This window comes from Ambystoma mexicanum, chromosome 12 (genome assembly GCF_040938575.1).
Source record: "Ambystoma mexicanum isolate Mex_15411 chromosome 12, UKY_AmexF1_1, whole genome shotgun sequence".
Lineage (NCBI taxonomy): Eukaryota > Metazoa > Chordata > Amphibia > Caudata > Ambystomatidae > Ambystoma > Ambystoma mexicanum.
Genome location: NC_090936.1, coordinates 82,921,016 through 82,941,783, shown reverse-complemented (window position 1 = coordinate 82,941,783; position 20,768 = coordinate 82,921,016). Strand labels below are relative to the sequence as shown.

General features: G+C 43.5%; 1 protein-coding gene across 2 annotated transcripts in view; it reads right to left on the bottom strand.

The window, feature by feature from the left end:
- The window catches only part of GSAP (gamma-secretase activating protein), a 2,819,616-nt gene that overhangs the window by 1,039,502 nt on the left and 1,759,346 nt on the right, over positions 1–20,768 (bottom strand). For both annotated transcript variants that reach the window (XM_069628052.1, XM_069628053.1), the window contains exon 21: positions 6,079–6,137. In XM_069628052.1, coding sequence (XP_069484153.1) covers positions 6,079–6,137 — 59 coding nt within the window. The remainder of the gene's footprint in view (positions 1–6,078; positions 6,138–20,768) is intronic.

Here is a 20,768-nt window from a genome sequence, read left to right as displayed (position 1 = left end):
AGATGAGGTAATACGGGATGTTTCATGGGTTGCCACAGGAGGTTGATTGGGATCCACAGGACTAGAGCAGATTCGTGAGGCTTGTTCAGAATAAAAATTGGGATTGCTCACTTGTGGTGCATTGGAAAGAGTGAAGGTACCCAATGGTTCTTGCATGGGAGAGGTGCTAATGTGTGGATTACTGTGTGGCTTCTTACAGTTGGTGGACTTCATATTGTGAAGGTGGACTTTAACAATCCCTCTACCTACCCCAGTGGCGGGCGTAGAGGGCCCAGGAGAAAGTTGCGTGCGTTTCCCCAATACCCTCATCACGACCAGGGACATCATAGAGACGTCGGAGACACAACGACTTTGGGTCTCTGGTGCAACTGGGGGAGTGCAGATTGTAGAAGTGGGCTTGCGCATGCTGAGGAAACTATTTTGTACAGAAAGTTCACAGTTGTACATTTCTTTTAAAGGGAAAGATAACTTTTCTCTTGTTTTATTAAGAGACGCATGCATGAAGGAAAGAGCCACATCTTGGACAATGCAGCAAACTGGCAATTTGGGAAGAGCCCATGTGCATTGAATTGTTGGGTTTGTTTATTACCTTACAAATCTTTCCACTTCGCAAGCTGCTTGCCATGGTTTATGAAGAGAAACTAACAGAGGTTCAGAAGTCAAACACCTCCATTATGGAGAGGAAAGAAAAGAAGGAAAAATAGACTATATCTTTCCCTGGAAAAAACACGGTATCGTGAGTACACATATGGCCACTAAATTTACTGGCAAGCAAACAGTAATGCGAGAACTTTACCCCACCTGCATAAAGAGGGAAGAGAAACAGAGATAAACTGAAACCTTCCTTAATATAAGTGGTGATAAACGACAGACCAAAAGTCAACAACTTAACAGAGGCGCAGCGTGTAGAAAGACTCCCACTCTTAAGTGAGTCACTGCACATCCTTTATACAAAAAGTGTGTGATTCCGTTCAATAATGTTTTAACTGATGTTAGATGGAGCTTGCACACGAGGAGTGAGAGTAACTGTATGTGTGCAATCATAGGATGTTTGCATCAATGTTTTCTCCCGTGCGCTTATTAATGATAAAACAAGAGTACAGTGCGCAATATAAGCGTGAGGTAGGCTCAGTCCAAAAATAATAAAATGAAAACAAGTATACTTGCCTCCACGCCCCCATGCCCGCACACCCTAACAGCACAATAGCACAACAGCACAACAGCACTTGCAGCGCGCGCGCGGTGCGTGTGCACCATGCACTATAAGGGCTTGCCGGGAGTCAGGGGGTGGGGCCACAGTGTGTTCAGTGAATCTAGAATTAAAAAAAAAAAAGCAACGTGAGAGAAGAAGACAAGGAATCCCCAATGAGAGAGTCACAGAGTGTTGCTATAGGTCCCGGTGCGTTGTTATAGGAGACAAGGAAACCCCAGCATAAAGAGTCACAGTAACTTGCAGCAATTTCCAAGTCGTGCTATTATAAATACGTTGAGAGTCGAAGTCCTCCAAGGCGTTTCGCAGAAATCACGGGTGGCAAGGCTTCCTCTTGGGCATACAGGTCCCACGAAGCTTCTCCAACGCAACACAGGTCGGAAAGGGTAGGGCAGCACAACAGCACTTGCAGTGCACAGTCCTGATATTTAAAAACCCCACCCTCATTTGCCCCTTATGGATGTGCTCTGCTGCCTCAGAAACAACAGACCATAAATTAAGCATGAACTTGGCAAGTGCACAAGAGTTGTTTACTACCTTAAGGGCAACAGTGCCCGAGGCAAAGGCATTTTTGGCCAGAACATCATACCTCTTTTCATCCCTATCCGGCGGCAAAGAGGTGTAGGAGCTTGCCTTAGCACTAACAGTAGATGCTTGCACCACCAGGCTGTCATTTGTGGGCTGTCTTGTGAGGAACCCCGGAACTTCCTGGTGAACTGCTAGCCCCAAGCACAGAGTTTTCGACCAATAAAGGATTTTGAATGGTAATGTGGAAAGGAAGGACAGGCTCAACATGTGCAAGGTCACATGCTACAATTTCCCTTGCAGGGGAGCCCCAGCCCAAGACATCAGTCACTTTGGCCATCATCCTCCTATATGCCACACTAGGGTGGGCTTGAGGATCAGCTTGAGGAAACTCCACTTCAGGGGAGGTATCCAGACCACTTGCATCCTTTCAAGTGGAAGCCAAATTAGCCATCCTATTTTCTCTTGGAAATCCATGGGCTCGAACCCGAAAGGAACTGGGTCATCATCTTCATCAAATATGCCCTGGAATGAAGACAAAGTCCCTTCTTGACTTCGGAGCAAACCTCGAAGTCGATGGTTTCTCAACCATCTACATCAGAGCCAACGGGGCATCTAAGAATACGGCAGCTGACTAGGACATCTGTGGTGTTGACAGCTCTCAAATTTTAGTCAAGGCTTTCACCGTTCCCAGGTTCTTAGGTGCACGAGGAGGTTAGTGATCCGAGACACTGCTGGCTTTTTCAGGCACAGTGGTGTTGACTGTCTTCTTCCCGGAGAAGGAGGAAAAAGGCATACTTGTTTTCTCAAAGACCTGCATAATCTTTACACAAAACACTTTCCACTTTTCCGCTGAAGCAGTTTGAATGAAAACATACCTGCGTATTCTTTGACCAGTCTGTGGACAAGTGCTGCCACCTTCTCTTCTTCTTCTTGAATGACGAAGACGAATGTCGGGAGTTGCTTCTTGAATGAGACCTCTAACAATGCTTTTTTGCCCGTTTCTTTTTCCACTCTGACCTCAGAGCTTTTGCCCTCATTGGATTTTCGATTCAACGGTGTCGAATTAGGCAACTTTGACGTCGAACAACCTAGGGTCAATTTGGAGGCTCTCTTGACATAAGCCACAACATGGTTAGCACCATGGCACCACAGACACATTCTGTGTGGATCAGTCAATGAAATTTTTGTGCCGCAATCACGACACCCGAAGGCTTCGGAGTCAGCATGGTCGATTAAAACAAGAATTTTAAAGGGTTTAAAAAAAAAGTTTTAAAGTTCTTCAGACAAAATTCTCTGAGGCGTCAAAGTGTTCCCGATTAGCGTGCTGGGCATGCGGAAAAAAAGGAACTGGGCTCCATTTGTACCAACGTCATGTCCGTTCCCAAAGCTAATGACTCAAAGATCCTCAAGGCCAGGCCACGCAGTGACCCCTGCTCTTAGAAAAAGTGTCCGAGTTCTGCAAAGCAGGACAACAAATGTTAGATGAGGAATCAGTGGGAGGTTTGGCGGGTCGGAAGAAGGAGTCGGACACATTTTGGACATGTTAACTCTCTTTTAATGAAATGATAAAGAAAAGGCCTATACATCCCTATTGCTATGGGGTTTTCCCTGCCTAACTAAATAAACTCGAGGTGCTTGTTTGTTGTCAGGAAGTCCAAAATACATGTCCCCAGTCCAAACCTAACTCTATCTGAACCTGCCACTAAAGCGAATAAGTAGGCCAAAAGAATGTATCTCATCTCCTAGTCCGTTCCCTTTATGCCTTCCTTCTTTCTTGTGGCTTCTCAAGGTTTTAATCGTGTTTCCTTTTATGCTCAAGATACCAATGTCTCTGATTTAAAAGTATGTTCCTTTTAGGATTCTTCTCCGAGAACCTGTTGGCGTTTCCTTCAGGAGCGTTTGTAGCTCCTCCCAACTGTTCATGGGTTTTATATTCTTTTCTCTGGCTTGTTTAGAATGTCTCTCCTGGATATATTCTCTCACACTCTTTTCTTTAAATGAATGCTTTTCAGTTTCTTGAGAGTTCACCTTTCTTAGATTTTGTATACTTTTAATTGAATTAGGAGTTCCCTTCTCCTGGGTTCTTCCTATTGGCTTATGTCCCTCCTTATTATGTTCACCTGACAGTCTTAATTCGCAACATATGGGACACTGTATCAGGAAGTGTTCGTCCCACTCTTTAACTTCAAATTCTGGTGGTCTTCTCCCCCTTCCTATGGTTCTCTTTTCCACCTTTCCTCCTGTTTCCCAACCAGTGCTTTTCGTTACTTTCTTTATGATTGCTGCGTATCTCCAGTTATGCTGGTTTATTGGGGAAATGTCACCTTTCTGGCTTTCATACGTTCCACTTCTTATATATGGTTGCCCCAGAGGCCTCTGGCTCTTTTCCTCTTTTCTGGCTTGGCACTCGCTGGGCTAATCGGTTAGCCTTTCTAACTTCTCTGTCTCGGCTCACGTCTTGTTATCAGCATCTCAGCGAGAGGTTGCGTTCCACGGACATTGGCAGCTGGGAGCTGTCAGCACTCCCTGCGATACTGGTCTCTGCGTTGTTCACCGGGTGCCTGGCCCACCACGGTAGGACTGTGGTCACACCACCAGGTTGGACAGGTTCTCTCTCTCTGCCTCTACAACATTTCCCAGCTGTCTTTGTTGCCGGATCTGCAGCGCATTTTACTGGCTTTCTGCCGCTTTCGAAATGCTGCAGGCTCCGCAACTTCCTCCAGTTCAGCCTCTCCAATGTTGCTTATGCCAGGGGGCTTCCCCTGTGCACCATATTCTCTCCTGCCTTAGGGTCCACTTCTCTCAGTTAAATACAAGTTTTTTCTTAAAGAGATATTCTCTTTACCTTTGTTTGATCCACCGTTGCCTGAAGCAACATAGAAGGATGGCACAGTGTTCCGCAAGGAAGGCAGTCCCATATATGCAGATATGGGGGTTGGCCTAGGGAGTTTCCCATGGGAACTGGAGTCCTTGTCCCCTTAGGGCGAAGTCACTCCCAGTGCGGACCCACTTGCCCAAGCCTCCTAGGGAGGGTCTTGCGGAGCGGGCTTACCTCCCTAACCTCAAAGGTGGTGGCTCCCCTTTCGGGAGAAGGGACGAATACTCCAAATGTATCACAGAGGACTCAATCCATTAGAATGAGGCCCTATAAAAGCCTGCACTGATCTACAGAGGGATGGTTATTTGACATTGTTTAACAGCAAGGCATGGAGAGGTGGAGGTACAGAGAGAGCTTAAGGTGCAGAGAGAGCTTAAGGTCCAGAAGAGTTGGAGGTGCAGGAGGAGATAGAGGGGTGGTGAGGGCTGAAGATGCAGGAAGAGGTGGTGGTGTTGGACGTGTATGCGGTAGACATGCAGAAAGGATTCCTGTGTACGTGCAATGGGGGAGAATACAGATGAGGTTGGAGGAGAACAGAACAAGGATGAGAGGAAAACAGAGAAAGTTGGAGAAAGTGCAGAGGATTGCACAGATGATTTTGGAGTAGAGGAACCACAAGAAGGAGTTGGAGGAGGAGTAGAAAGAGTGAGAGAAAGAATCAGTACACCCAAAGAGCGAAAAGAAAAGACCCGTCAAGGAAGAGGGGTTCTACTTGGAGATGGGGAAGATATGATATGGCATGGAAGACGAGTTAGAGACAGACAAGGAGATGTTGGAAAGTTTCTTTTAAGTATAGGGCAAGTGAGAGTCAAACAGAGAGCCAGTCGACCAATTCATCTCAGAGAAGTGGGAGGAGGAACACACTTGGGGCAAAATGCTGAGGAGGTTATACAGATAGCCAATGGGTCAGAGCTAAGAACTAGAAAAACAGTCAGGCATAAATGAGTGGCAGCTCCAAATGGAGGAACATGAGAGAGGCTTTCGTGATAGGATCAAGCAACTCAAACGTGCGAGCACCACATGGCTGGCCACACACCTAGAGACCCTCCTATAGGTAGGCATCAAATGCAAGATATCAAGTACTGTCTTCTGTAATTCACTCTGCAGGAGCCTTTATAATGTGAGACGAAGATGCAAGAGCACTAGGATCGAGCCTCCAATCGCAAGAAAATACTTCAGACTTTGGACCATTTGAATTCTGATGTTCTTTCCTTAATGACAGATGAATGTTTTACGCCATTGTTTTGGGAGGTTATTTTTTCTGTATTTTTATATTTTCATATATTTTGCTAACAATTTTTGGAAAGTATAATTGTTGCTGCGTTATGGAATATTGAATAACTGCCTGGTGTAAAATGCTTTTAAAAATATGATGCAGTCCCGCCAAAATGCATAGCCACTCAGTTCTTAGAACAATCATAATTACCAACAACTTTGGTGCACAATTACCTATTTTACCCACCTCTTTATATTTTGTACAATATTCTGATGGTAAATTGAAGTTCTCTTTTCATCCGTGTTCTACAACAAAACCAGAACTATATTACTACTCAAAGCATCAAGAACAGTAGCACACAATAAGTAATTACACATTCAACAGACCAGAGAATCATTTAAGAACCAGGTTTCTTTAAAAAAAATGTTGTATGAATGTTTTGATTGCAAATGCTTCAAAAAAGATATCAGTGGAAATTACATATTTTGGTTATTTATGTGCGTTAAAGCAGTCTATGGTGTAAATAAAACATTTTAAGACATTCAGAATTGTTGCATCACTACACACGTGCCACTGTTAATCACAAACACATACTACAATGAAAGAGATTTCAGGTGTCTGGCTCATTGCAGGAGACGGACAGACTCCAACACAGATGTTGGCAACGAAAGAGATCTCCCCCTGAAAGATGAGTACAGCTTGACTTGCCTAAAAACTCAGAACTCCAAGGTGGAAAGCAATGGGTTGTTGGCTCCAAAAAGCAATTGTATAGGGCGCAACTTATTCCAGGATTCTTCCTAACCCATGAATTGCAATCAAAAGGTTTGGTCAGGGGTCAAGTCCTAAAAATTAAAGTGGGGGGACTCATCAACAACCAAATGAGATGTGACATCGCCAGAAATTACCAAATCAGGGTGAAATATTTTTATTTTATTTTGTTTTTATTGTTTTGGCTTGTGAACAAACCTTTACAAAAGTTTAAGATAAATAAAACATCACATTTGTAAAATAAAGTGACATCAAAAATACACTCATCATTACAATACACATTGAGTCATGCCACCTTTCTTCCAAACCACTGTCGGATCACGTCATTTAAGGAAAAATAGGCATACTCAATTAGTTGTTAACAAAACAGTGCTAAGCAAACGATCTCCGCCGAGGTACATAATTTGGGAAAATGTATACATTCAAATCCAATGAAGAATTATAAGATGTTAGACATTTTTTTTTAAATCGGCAGACAGCTATCTTAAGTGAAATCCCAGCTCCTTGGAGCATCTCCCACCATAGTATATCAGACAGAACCACCTCAGTCGAGTCAACAAACTTTGAAAAATATTTGATTCTTTCTGTCATTAGTGACTCACAATCTATAAGTAGGTGATGCAATGTTTCTTTGGTTGTTAAATGGTGGCAGAATCTACAAGCAAAGTCTGTTATTCTCGTGTCATTTCTATCAGAACGGATTTCTAAAATCTCACCAGTGGGACACACATTAAAGCGGAAACGCATTGTGTCATTGTGCATAGCGCAAGACGGATACTTCCTTAGGTATGGTTCCACATGGTCGTGTGCTTTCTGGTGAGTAACTAAATGACCATAGAGTTTAAAGCCAGTCACCTTTGTGGAGGTGGTAGCCCAATTAGAATTTTCTAGCAATTTCTTTACATGTGTCGGAAAGGGTCTCTTTCCACTCCTAATTTCTTAAAGAGTTTCTCACACGTTGCTTTCAGACTTAATAAGTGGTCTAAGCCTGGTTGGCCACTCTTTAGGCTGTCGCCTACAATTGTGTAAAGATTATCACCTGAATTGGTGATTAGTCTTCTATATAAGGATCATTTACGCCATGACACTCAAAAAGATCAAGTCAGTAAGCCTAGCTCGTAAAGTATGACTTCTACAGGAACTGATTTAGGTAGCCAGTACATGATTCCTTTGAATATTTTCGACTCAGCTTTGAATAGTTCTTTTGTAGCTTCCAAAGAGAAAATGTCAGTTCCATAGACCATTTTTGGGGTCACTTTTCATTTAAAGTAGCGCAACAAGGGATAGATTGAAAATGTACCAAATTTGTTGTCTACTTTTTTTAGTTGTGCTAGGAGTGGCCCTGCTTTCTTCATGAGATGTTCTCGATACACGTATTGGCAGAGTTTATCAAAAATTGGAAAGCCTAGATATATCATTGCTGACTGCATGGAAAATTTTTCGTTGTTTAGGAACCAAGAATATTTTTTTCCAAGTTGTATTCCTTTTTTATTCGACAAGGTCATGATGATAGTTTTACTTCCATTGATGGTAAGGTTGCTGGCGCATATATAAGTGTGGAATGATGTGATCAGGTGCTGTAGGCCTTTAGGGGACTGATCTAATAAAAGGAAATCGTCAGCATAGGCTATCCATGGCACTTTTATGTGGCCTATTTTTGGTGGAATGAAGGCACTGTGATCCAGAGTGTTCCCCACATCGGATACATAAAGATTAAATAAAGTTGAGACAAAAAGGCAACCCTGCCTTAGGCCATTCTGGATTTCTATTGGACTCGAAAGAAGTCCATCCAAGTTTAATCTTATTTGAACTCTGGAGTGGAGATGAAGATGGATTAAGATCGATAACAGGTTTTCTGGGATATTGCAAGATTTCAATTTGCCCCAGAGAATATTTCCATCAACGCTGTCAAACGCCATACTTAAATCCATGGCCGCTAGATATACGGGGGTGGCATCTTTTTTCTGGGTTCGATGTTGGAGAGTTGTTAAGATAAGGCCACCCACTCCTGTCCCAATTTCTTTTCTAAAGCCATATTGAAAAGGACTTAGGATGGAGTTGATTTTCATCCATTGATTGATTTCAGTTAGTACCAAGCCCGCGAAAATCTTTGAGTCCGCATCAAGTATGGCGATTGGACGATAATTTTTGGGGAGGGTCCTGTCTCCTTTTTTGAAAATCGGAATAATATACGATAAATGCCAAGTGATTGAAATGATTCTTGTGGCAGAAATATCATTGAATAAGAAATAAAGGGCCTTTGCCAAGTTCGTCACGTTAGATTTAAAGACCGCATTTGAGAAACCATTTATTCCTGCGGCTCTAGAGGAGCTTGATGACTTTATGCGGGACTCAATGTCTGACGCCGAAACGTAGTTGCCATGGAGCTGATAATGTCTTAGACCAATTATTACTTGAGTCAGGTTTATTATAAATTAGACCAAAGTGGCCCTTCCAGTCTTGTTCAGAAATGGAAGTAGATTGCACAAAAGATTGTGACATTTCCAAGTCATTGATGGTTAGCCAAAATTGTCAGGAGGAACTGTCTTTTAGGGCAGAGTTCATCCCTTCATTGTCAGCTTGATAAAGAGAGTATTTCTGTCCTCTTACCCAATTTTTAAATTTCTGTACAATTTTTTGATTTTGACTTTGCAGAGATTTAGGTCAGGGAATGATCTCTTAAGTTGTCTAATATCTTTCTGAAGACTGGATTTTTTTTGTCTGACAGCCTCATCGTAAGTGTGATGGTGTTTGCCAATCGTTGCTGAAATTTATTTTGAGTTTTTAGTTAGAATGGATTTTAAAGTAGAACCTAGAAAGGTCTGAAAGTTTTTGTGGTCTAAGAATGTCCGTTTTTGTTCAATTGTGGTTTCATCTAAGATTTTTTGAAAGAGCCTGTTGGCTAACTTGATGTTGCTCTCGTGCCATTTCACTCTTGTGCTTGACAGAGTAATTTCAAAATTGGTAAAAATTATTTGCTCTTCCCGGGAGCTGACTCCTTAACAGTACTGATAACGCAAGCATACAGTGATCACTAACCTTTGTTTGAAGCGTCGCATAATTTGTAGTTGAGTCCACTAAGTATTGAGAGATGAATATGTGCAATCAAACAGGGTGAGGAAAGTCCCCAGTCCATGAAGAATTTGAACCATTGCTTGCCTTGTTTTATTTTTCTGGTGTCACTGCCTGCATCAATAAAGTACAAATGATGGAAAGAATCTGATTCCTTATTTGTGTGAATGAAGGGAGTGAGGTCCGCGTTTAGGTCACCAACGATAATTAATTGTAGACCAACTCGATTGGACATTTCATCTGAAATGTGTTCCTGAGGAAGTAGTAAAGCATCTTCTAGATTGCCTTTAGCAGGCCAATAAATGTTGATAATTAGTAAGGAGCCTGTGTCTTTGAGAGTCACAATGTCCAAGAGTACTGATAAGAAACCTGTCGCTATTAGTTTGCTTTTGCAGAATTTTAAGTTGCCTTTGATCTGTGTAGCAGTGAGTAAACCCCCATATTGACGGCCCATTGGGCCCTTTGAGGCAATATCCTGGTGGCACTGATAGCCATCTAATATGAAAGGTCCTTGTTAGGCAGAAACCTGTGCAGTTCCCTTAGGGACCACTGCAAAAGATTTAAGACTACAGGTGTTGGCAGTAAACCCACTTGGTAGCAGTCTGTACCACCCAGATTTACCTGGTAGCTGTGGCTGAGCAGTCAGACTTCCCTCAAGAAGAGTTAGGCAGTATGCAAAGTATACTCAATAGGCACTTAGACACATTAATACAAACAAACACAGACCAGAGCTTTGGTATCAAGGTATATAATTATTTATTTAAAAACACACAGTTGAAACACTCCAGCACTCTTATTGAAAAATATTCTAAACACAGTTACTATTATGATATATACACCCCTTTTTCCCTATTAGGAAATCACAGTAAGACACCACTTATTTTCATACAGAGGTGAGCGCTTAACTAGATTGCACTCTAATAAGTTTGTGAAAAAGGGAGGGAAAAAGACAGAATATTAAGAGGTACACCACCCTAGGATTCCAGAACACGGCTAGCAAGGCAGAGAGCAAAAAAGTCACTGGTGAGCCAAAGTCCAAAGGCTGGGCCCACTCTTAGAGAGAGCAGAGCACAAATGTGCCCAAGATCACACAGTTCCACTAGGCTTAGAAAGTCTTGCAGAGGGTTCAGAAAAGGGTTAGAGAGGTTTAGAAAAGTTTAGCCAGGGTGCCCCAGGCTAACCCAGGTTCGAAAGCCGGGGACTAAATCTATCCCGTACAGTCGGTTGCAAGGGAAGCCAGCAGGGCTCCACCGGTCGTGGTGTCGTGGCAGGTCGGCTCAGCTTCTCCCTCGTCGGATTCTTAGGTCCTGTGGCGACTTCTGAAGTTCCAGTCCCCAAAGCCCTGCTTTTATGCAGCAAACCCCCATTCACTCAGCCTAGCTGTCACTCAAACATGCTATGTGGTGAGCCGGCCGGCTCACCACTTGGGCCAATCAGGACGGAGTGCGACTTGAGTTGCCTAGGCCAGGGTGCCTAAATTCCCCTCCTAAGTACCCCAGACATAGTGGCACCACTTTGGAGGGCTTCTGTGGAGAAGCCCGCCAAAAAGTGGAACAAAGGGCTCGACTTGGGTTGGAGTCACAGAAGAGAACACAAACGCCATTTTAGAATCAAGTTTTGGCAAAAAATACCAACCGGAGAATTAATATTAATTAAATAAACTGGCGGTATGTTCGAGGCTACCGTAAATAATTAAATAAAGATAGTAGCCTAAAACAATGGGAAATCCCATAGGAAAATATTTGCGGTTGAATATAAAAAGTAGTATCCACTGCCACCAGCCAAAACTTGATCAGGGGGGACGGAGACGTGCCCCCTCAACTAACAGAGCCTGGGGCAATCGAATTGCCCCAGCCAGTACGTCCACAATATGATAGTTTGTACTGGTTCTGTTCAGAATGTAAGACTAGTAAAGTCAATGGTGGCTTTACATGCCCTGGGAGACAGTAGTCAGTCCCAGGGTATGGAGTCTATACTGGGGGTCACTATGACACCCCTCTGTTACTGCTGTGTAACACACATCACAAAAACACATGAAACCCTATGGAGTGAAAGGCTCCATAGCCCATTAAACACATCTAGATTCAAAGAAACACACTCAAATCATTATCCAAGAGTGAGGGTAAAAGAGTCTCACTCTTGGCAGAAGAAAAAAATAAACCCAAAAAGTCCAGCAAAGCTGCTGGGGGACTCACTAGGTTATGAAATTCAGCCTAAACAGAATTCTCCCTAACAGTCCTGTTATCCAGGTTTCCTGTAAACAGATTATGGAATGTTGAGTAAGCCTTCTGCAAATTTCAAGTGAATTTAAAAGATTCAAGTGCCCCCTGGAATTCCATGAAAGCACTGAGAGGTTCTTTACTTTAAAAATGGGGAGCCTTCATGTCCCTTAGTAGGGCAATGGAGTCTCTTAGAGATAGAGCTAACCTTCTCCAACTTGTTTCCTCGGTACTTGGTTCACTAAGGTTGTGCTGGTTGGTTTTATCACTAGCTCTATCCATCATGTTGCTGGACTTTTCATTTTGATCTATAGATCTAGAGTCTATGCGAAAAGATATCAGGTCATATCCCATCCTGTTAAATTCATCCGTAGCTGCCAAGAAAGTTTCATACATGGTTCTTGTATATAGAGCCAACCGCACACAGTCAAGTCGCTCCGGGTGTATGCAATCCACCAGTCTGATATCGGCCGAAGAGATCATTCTCAATAATTCTATTTCGTTACACAATGAAAGTATTCTACCTCGTGTTAAGGAAGGTGGGCCATCATAATTGAATAAGTAGTATAAAATGACACTTGGATACTCCAGATGAATGGGTTTTCTCCATTGTGTCTGATTCATGTTAACTTTGGATTGGTTGTTGACTATTAGAGCGGTGTGATGGAACTCGCCTTCTGTCTCGTGCCTATGGACTGTGGAAAGAGGCCGATTTGCTAAGGTGTCTTTAAACTCTACCTTCTGACCCCAGTAGGTTATCAGTTGGTTGAAGATTGCTCATTAAATTGCTTGAAGTCTTTATTTCTGGGTTCACTGACGGCCTGTGATTAAGTGCACTCTTCAAGTGCATTGACCCATCTTTAGGGTTACTGGCTGTCTCTTTTTATTGGAGTATCAAATGAAGTATTGTTTTTATCATGATTTCAGTGTCTTTTTCAAACAAGTTTTTGCAAGGTCCCAAGTGGACTAGGGGCTTTTCATCGAATATGTCTATCAGCTCAAGTCCAAATGGGTTTTCCATATAGGATGATGCTTCCTTAGTGGTTCTTGCTATATCTTGTTCATTGGATACAGATTGCAAAGTAGTATTTATCATTATTTCTGTTTTTTTACTGGCGGATCCATCAGGGCTCTTGAGACTCCTGATCCATTCATTACACGTTCAATTGGCAACTCACCAGGCTGTCCAACCTCTGGATGTTCTTTTTGTGCACAAAATGTAATGCATAGGATTTTCTTGTAGTTTTCTCTTTCTTCATTTGCATTTAAGGATGGGATTAGCTCTTTGCATGTGTCCAAGGAAGGACTAAAGTATTGGTTAGAGTGTGAAGTGTTAGAGAAATTAGAAGAAGTTATCTGGTGGCAACTGCTGTCCTCCAGATAATAACAAGAACTTTTTAACCTGTCTAATTTCAACATTTTTGCAGGAAGAGAAACAAGATTAGGAGGCAGGGGACTATCTAGAGAATGGTCCATGAGGGGATGTGTGACCTGCCTGTCTTCAGAAGGTCCCTTTCTCAGAGATGTTTGAACATGAGATTGTTCTTTTTCAAGGGGATTGCTTTTTACTTTTTTCAAGAAAAAGTTAAGGAAGTTTTTTTGAGAGATGTCGGACAACTGTTCAACCTGAGAAGATTTGTGTTTACCCTTTGAATTTTTGGAATAAGTATTTGACTTTAAACTGAAGAAAGGGTGTCAGAGGACAACTGTCCACCCTCCCTCGGTCACAGGGCAGAGCTTTCAGCCTCTTCCTTTATTTTGTTCTAAGTTGTAGCTTTGGGGGATATAGACTTATTTATATCGTTGGCCAACCCCAAAGCTTTTTTACTTGCATTGTTTAGTTGGGATAGATCCAAGGTGCCCTCTTCACGGGAATTTGTATCTTCTGAGGGGTTCACAGGTTGCACTTTTTTCTTATTCTTGGATCCACGCATAATTTATTTCTCAGATGTGCAGTATTTTTTGGGTTTTCATTTTAATGCCTTCATATAAAGTCTTTCTTCTTTTCGTATTTGGGATTACTGTCTCCGTTTGAGTCCTGTGTTTTTGAGTTTAATTCATCAATTCTGGCCACTTCACAAGCATCTTCTTCAATGATGTCCATCAGTATGGAAGGGCTATCAGGCTTTTCTCGACTTCCTGATCCGGTCTTTGGTGGGTGGTCATATCAATGCTAGGTAGCTGACCTTCAGTGCTAGAATGCAGCAATTCCCCCGACTTTTCTTCTAACTCCTCCTCTTCACCTGGTGACAAGGGTAAATCCGACTTCCTTCTTCGAAGTTTTTGGGAGAGAGGCTTTTTCTTTTCATGCAGATAAGGTCTGCCTCGGAAAGAAGCCACTGTGACCCAGAGTCTGGGACTCACTGTGACCTCCCTCTGTGACAGCCAGCAGGGGAAAAAGCTTTTGGCAGAAAAAAACCCTGGTTGGAATGGAGTTAGTCGCTGAAGACTCTGCGGCAGAACGATGACTCGAAGAATAGGATGCAGGCTGGTCAGGACCCGATGGTATAGCGTAGAAAGACTACAGGATACTCTGTGAGCAGCAGAGAGTAAGCAAAGGGTAAACCCAGGCAGGACAAACGAGAAAAAAAACCCTAAGAGGGCTAAAGTGAAAGAACAGAATGGTAAGAGGAGCAGGGAGGCGTAAAATGAGGGCAGAAAAACAATACCCAAAAAAATCAAAGGAAAGGGCTAGCGGGAAAAAATGGAAAAGAATGAACTAGCAAAAGGGGAGGACAAGAGCCAAGAAAAACTACAACAACAACAGGCGAAACAAACGCCCAGAGAAAAACACTATGGAGCGCATGAAACGGGGAGGAAACAATTTGTTGCAACGCTCCGAGCCGCCATAACGCCATCTAGTAAATACTATCCGGCGGCGGCCATCTTGGAAAAAACACTAGACCGCTGCCTGTACGTAGCGAATATGTGCCGGCACGTTCTAATGTCGGCCCAACCTCCACCTCGTCCACAACCGCCAGCGGTCAACAGCCCTGACAGTTCAATGGAAGATGATTTACTGTCAAAAGCCTCTAATTGAGTGTAATCGCTTCCAATATTGCTGATTGAGCAAAATTTTGATTGCCCAATTTTTCCATTAAGGCAAGATCTTCAGAGGTATGGCTAGGTCAAGTGTATGACCTCTGATTGTCGCGATTTATTAGTTAAGTCCAAAGTGGGCTCTGTTTGGGTAGAGGTTTCGTGTGAGAAACTTTTGGTGGTTTGAGACCCTTTTGATGGTTTGAATGTTTGGCGATGATCAGAAGAAAGATCAGCTTTATTAATATTCAGTAAGTCCTTAGAAAAGTTATGGGCTTCAATTTGATTTACAATGGTAAGCACATCTATTAACCTATTATTAAGAATCATTATGTCCTGGTGGGTGCGCTCATGCCCTTTATCCAGAAGGTTTAGAATCTGTGTTAAGACTGGGAAGGAAGCTGCTGCTTCCTGATGTTCTAGAAGAATTGATGAGTCCAAAGGGGGGGCTGTCATGGGGGGAAAGTTAAAGTTTCTAGACAGAGGGGAGGTGTAACGCTCACCTGACTCCCACGGGGGCGCTGTCCTGGTTCGCGCTGCTGTGACCTCGTCTAAGGCGATGCGCAGGGTTCGGAAGACAGACTGGACCGGGCCCCAGATCTGGCTTGTCTGACTCGCAGAAGTATCCTTCTTAGGGTCTGGAAGGACGAGCTCTCCATCCTGCTTCTGATGCAGGGGCGCGTTGGTATCCAGTTACGTCACTGGATTTTCGGATGGGTGGGAACCAAACTTGCTTGGCTTCCAGGTAAGTTTTTCTATAAGTGGTTCCCCTTGTGTCCATGCATTAATGTTCTAATGCTAGTGTCTTTTTCCCCATAGGGGCCGGGGTACGGAATGCCGGGGAACAGGCACTGACCCGAGGTGAGCGGTGAAATCCTTGAGGAAATCAGGTAAGTCTTTAATGAGTGTTTTGGTAATGTCTTCTCATTCACTCATTAACGCTGATGTCTTTTTCCCCTTAGGGGCCGGGGTCCGAAAATGCCTGGATGCGGCGCGGACCCGAAATGAAAAGGGAATGACCAAACAGGTAAGTCTTGACATGGAGTTTTAGCTTCCCTTTTCCCTTCTTTCTCTCACCTTTGTTCTTGTCTTTTTCTCCCTAGGCGCGGGGGCGCGACTGCGAATCCGGATGGTCACTGCTGAACATGGAAGCGCCCTGTAAAGGTGAGTAGAATGCGGCGCTGCAGCGATCGATGCGATGTGCTTTTAAAAATAAATGTCTTCCTTTTCAGGATTGTCGGCGAAATGTCTCTGGGATGCAGATTTAGCAGGTGAGGCCTTTTCCTTCTTCTGTTCTCTTGTTCCCTTCCTTTGCAGGTGATTCAGGATGCTGGCAGGTGTGGCAGAAGTCAAGATGCAGGAGCAGACACGGTGAGCGTCCAGCTGCTAGATGCAGATCAACGCGAAGCACGTGTGGCTGATCGGGTGTGGTTTAAATAGCCTTGGAAGAAGTTCCTAGAATGTGTCCTTCCTCCAATCAGGTATGTATCCTTCCCCGACCACGCCCGGGTGGTAAATGAGTCCCACAGGTAAAGTAGTTCCTTTCAGGCCTCAAGGAGGCCGGGGTTCTGCAGCATGGTCTGCATCAGGTAAGTGCACCCAAACACTTTCATAATGAGCCTGGCGCATATGGCGCCAGGACTGACGTTTTCTATGAGCCTGGCGCCATAGGCGCCAGGACGCTGTCCAAAGGGACCTTCCCCGGGGACTTGATGTCTGCTTTCGGGGACACAGGGCCTGAGCCGGCTCCCCGGGAGCGGGCATCGTGACAGGAGGGGCATGCGATTGAACATGTTCTAATTTTTTGCCTAAAGTCAGGTTTATCTGCTTCATATTGTATAGAACTAGAGCTCTTTGGAAAAAGGGCTGGGGGGTTTTCCACGTGTGGAACTGGTCGACAAGACTGGGAAGACTTTACTTCAGAGTTTAATGACTTATCTGAAAAGAGTTTGTGGAAATGGACTTGGTCAATTCCCCCCCACTCTCCCTGGCTGAATGGGGGTTGAAGGACCAAGAGATAAACAAATATGTTTATCTAATTCAGTGCTCACCACAGATCCCATTACAGAAGTATCAAAATGGGAAATGGGTCAGCTGTTTCCAGGGGGGACCGAGTAAATGCATGCAGGTATTCTTTAATGCTTAGAAAACTTTGTTGAATGGAGAGTTCAGGGTCGAGTACAGCCTTAAGAGGAAATACGTTGGGCAGAATATTCACGTTCCCGAATTCTCCAACTCCCTACTCCCCTGACAATTGATCATCGGCTTGATGGGAAGTTACAGGAATGGACATAACCTGGTCTGAGTCCGCGCTGTTATCCAGAAAACTGCCTTGATTGTTTTCTGTGTAGGCGGCCTCATCGATGTTTATCATTGCGGCTTTATTGTCCAATACCATGGATCTCACTTTGCCACTCCGCAAGGGGCCAGCCATGTTTAGGGAATGTCTCGCAAGGAGACAGTTTTTGTTCTTGTTCCTGTAAGGTTGTTCACAAACTGGCAGCTACAGACTTAGAAGTCAGGGCTGATAGATACAGAGGCAAGACAAAGTGGGAGGATCCAGGATCAGCGGGTCTGTGACTGACAGGTGTTCGCGCAGAGAATGGAATTAGGTGAACTAAACAGACCGATTCCGCGTGACCGCTGCCTGTAATGTTCACACAGAGACAATTCCAATTAAGCGTGAGTCTTTTGTTAACCAGAATAAATGGGCGTGTTGGGAGAGGAAAACCAGGTACTGGTCATCAGAAAATACTAAAAAAATCTAAATTTTTTTTATGTATAAACGAAGCAAAAGAACAGAAGGAAAATGTACTATGATGTAACTAATTTAGGCACTGATTTGAGCGCAACCATTTGCATCAGCGAGTAGAACAGAGTCTACTGACCCGGGAAAACTAAATACCTGCGGAGCCAGGCGTGGGCGCCGGTTGTTGTCACGGGCAGTTGTCTGAGTCCGCTGTACGTTGGGAAAAATGCGAGACTTGAAAGGCCAAGTAACTCCAATCCGCTCGAGCGCGGTGTTGGTAAAAGAGCAAGGAAGAGGGAAGACATTAAGGGAGGAGCTAACAGGGCAGCCTGGTACAATTTTCGGCCAGACGAGCCAGCAAACAGCAAACAGCTCTGACTTGGCTCACGACTTGGCTCACGACTTGGCTCACGACTTAATGCGCGCGGGAGCCTTCTGATAAGGGATTCTGGGAAAGTGGGCGGAGCTTCTGCCAAAAATAAAAAAAATAACGTTTTAGGGACAAAATACAATATATATAGATATTCAAGAATACATTTAGAGTAAGAGAGTGTCCATTCAGCAAAATACCAATGTAATCCTTGGAACAGAGGTCCACAGAGGAGTGTTGCGCAAAGAGTTGTCCCAGCAAACAGCTCTGACTTGGCTCACGACTTGATGCGCGCGCACAGATAAGCGCGGGGGCCTCTTGATAAGGGATTCTGGGAAAGTGGGTGGGGCTTCTGGCAAAAATAAATAAAATAACATTTTAGGGACAAAATACAATATATTTAAGTATTCAAGAATACATTTAGAGTAACAGAGTGCCCATTCAGTAAAATACCAATGTAATCCTTGGAACAGAGGTCCACAGAGGAGTGTTGAGCAGAGAGTTGTCCCAGCAAACAGCTCTGACTTGGCTCACGACTTGATGCGCCCGCACAGATGCACGCGGGGGCATCTTGATAAGGGATTCTGGGAAAGTGGGCGGAGCTTGTTTGGAAGCCAATTGCGTTACCGTTATCCCTGTAAAGCAGCGTCCAGATTATCCACTATAGAATCCTTGCTGAGAAGCTTGTCAGAATATCTTCTCAATAAATTCAACACAACCTCATTGCTCAGCTATCCAACCCACAAAACTCAAATAAACATGCGACGGGTGAAATATGCACATTTCATTAAATTGGCTTTGCATAACCACCTGAATTGCACAGGACGAATGGCATTTGCCTTTCATAAAATCAACACACACACAAAACCAAGAGAGGATATTTTCTTTTAATAGTGTTTTTGAAAACGTTAAAAGGTGTGCATGTTTTAAACTCCAAGAACCAATACAAATGTTTTCCGTAGGACTTGCAGTACCGAAATGGAACAGTTCACCTTTAGTTGTTTGTTATTCTTCATTAGGTTACATAGTGCAGTGGTGAAGTGGCCGGCCTACAATCCCAACGACGTGGTTTGATCCTTTGAGGTCAGCTTTAATTCATACATTCAAAGAGTACATTAAATGTTTCTCATTTTAGCTGGGGGGGACTGAGTCCACCCTCTGAATAAAGTGGGGGGACTCCGTCCCCCGCGTGTACCCTCGACTTGAGCCCTGGGCTTGGTGATGGGGGATGTCAAGAGCAGAGGGATCAGCAGATGACTCAAAGCCAATATTTATTGCTCAAGCGTTTTTAGTGTACAAACAAAACTAAGTGATCAGTTTTACCTTACACCACCTGGTGGGAACAGAGCATAAACAAATTGGTTTCTCTACAGAACAATGGTCCTCAGTCGTTTCTGGTGGGCAACACAAAAGTAACTCTTGGGTCCGATTCTGAAGTTGGCGCAGTGAGCGTGCTAAAGAGCACGAAACACTGTGCCAAATCTGGACGCCCAGGTTCCACCACTACTCTCAAGTGGGCCTGGGCGTCCTCGTAGTGCACTGCCTTCATTGAGCCTGTGTTGGGAAAAATCTCAGCAGCACTATCCTTAAATAACAAGAATCGTTATTTTATGAAAGTGCTGCTGAGAACCCTTCATATTCAACATGCAAAGTAGCAGTTAATGTTTGCAAATGCGTATGTCTCCATAAGGATATTGGTGACATTTACAAGCGCATTGAACCCGGTTTCTCACCTGCATACTAGCACTACCTTATACACTGAAAATGTCAAGCTAAAATACAGCACAAAGGTAGTGCTAGTATGCAGGTGAGAGACAGGGTTCAATGAAAGCAGTGTCCCACCCATCCTAGCAACCGCCACATATATTCAGAAAGTGGCGCATTCATTTTCACGACCTTTTCAGTACTTAACACCCACATGAGAATCGGGCTCTCAGTCTTTGGGGAGTGCCTGGCACTACTTTCTTGGCTGTTGAAGTTGCTTTGTGTGGCTCTCATAGATACCAGGATGTTGTGCTTTTTCGCAAGATAAATCAGTACAACCTCCCAAAGTGTCTTGGGTCAGCAGCCTCTTACTGTCTAGAAGACTGAAAACCACAGATCTGTCATAGGGGACAATGCAGCCACAACCACCGCAGGGTGTAGTAATAAAACAGACTACTCCCCTAAGGATAGTTTTGACGGAAAAGGTCCAGTGGGAAAAGGCAGATATAGCAAAAAAAACTCTGCTCTAGAAAACTGCTAAACTAAACCAATGGGGTCCATACGGCTATGAAATCAATTGAAGAATTGCTTAAATAATAAGTTATTTGACAAGTGTACCAAAGAGGTATTGCTAAACCAATGAATTTAGGCTAATACAAACTCAGAAAGCAATCAGGGTAGTCTCATATTAAGAATAGTGAACATATTTATTTCACAATAAGACAAGCAAAAAAATAAAAATGCATTGGTAACTAAAGAAAAATAATGTAGTGAACAAATAGATACATTTGTCTGTTGGTTAAACAGGTGATCATTGAAAACACATAAACAGAAATAGTAGTCGTATTTCAAAAACACATGAATAGAAATAGTAATCTTATTTTCAAAGATAAACAGAAACTGCCAATTCTGAGTGATGACCTAAACTGAGCCAACACTCTTGGATTTGGCTTGTATTAGGCCAATATACAAATTTATTACAGGATTGGCAAAGGTTTGTTGACAGGTCTGCCTA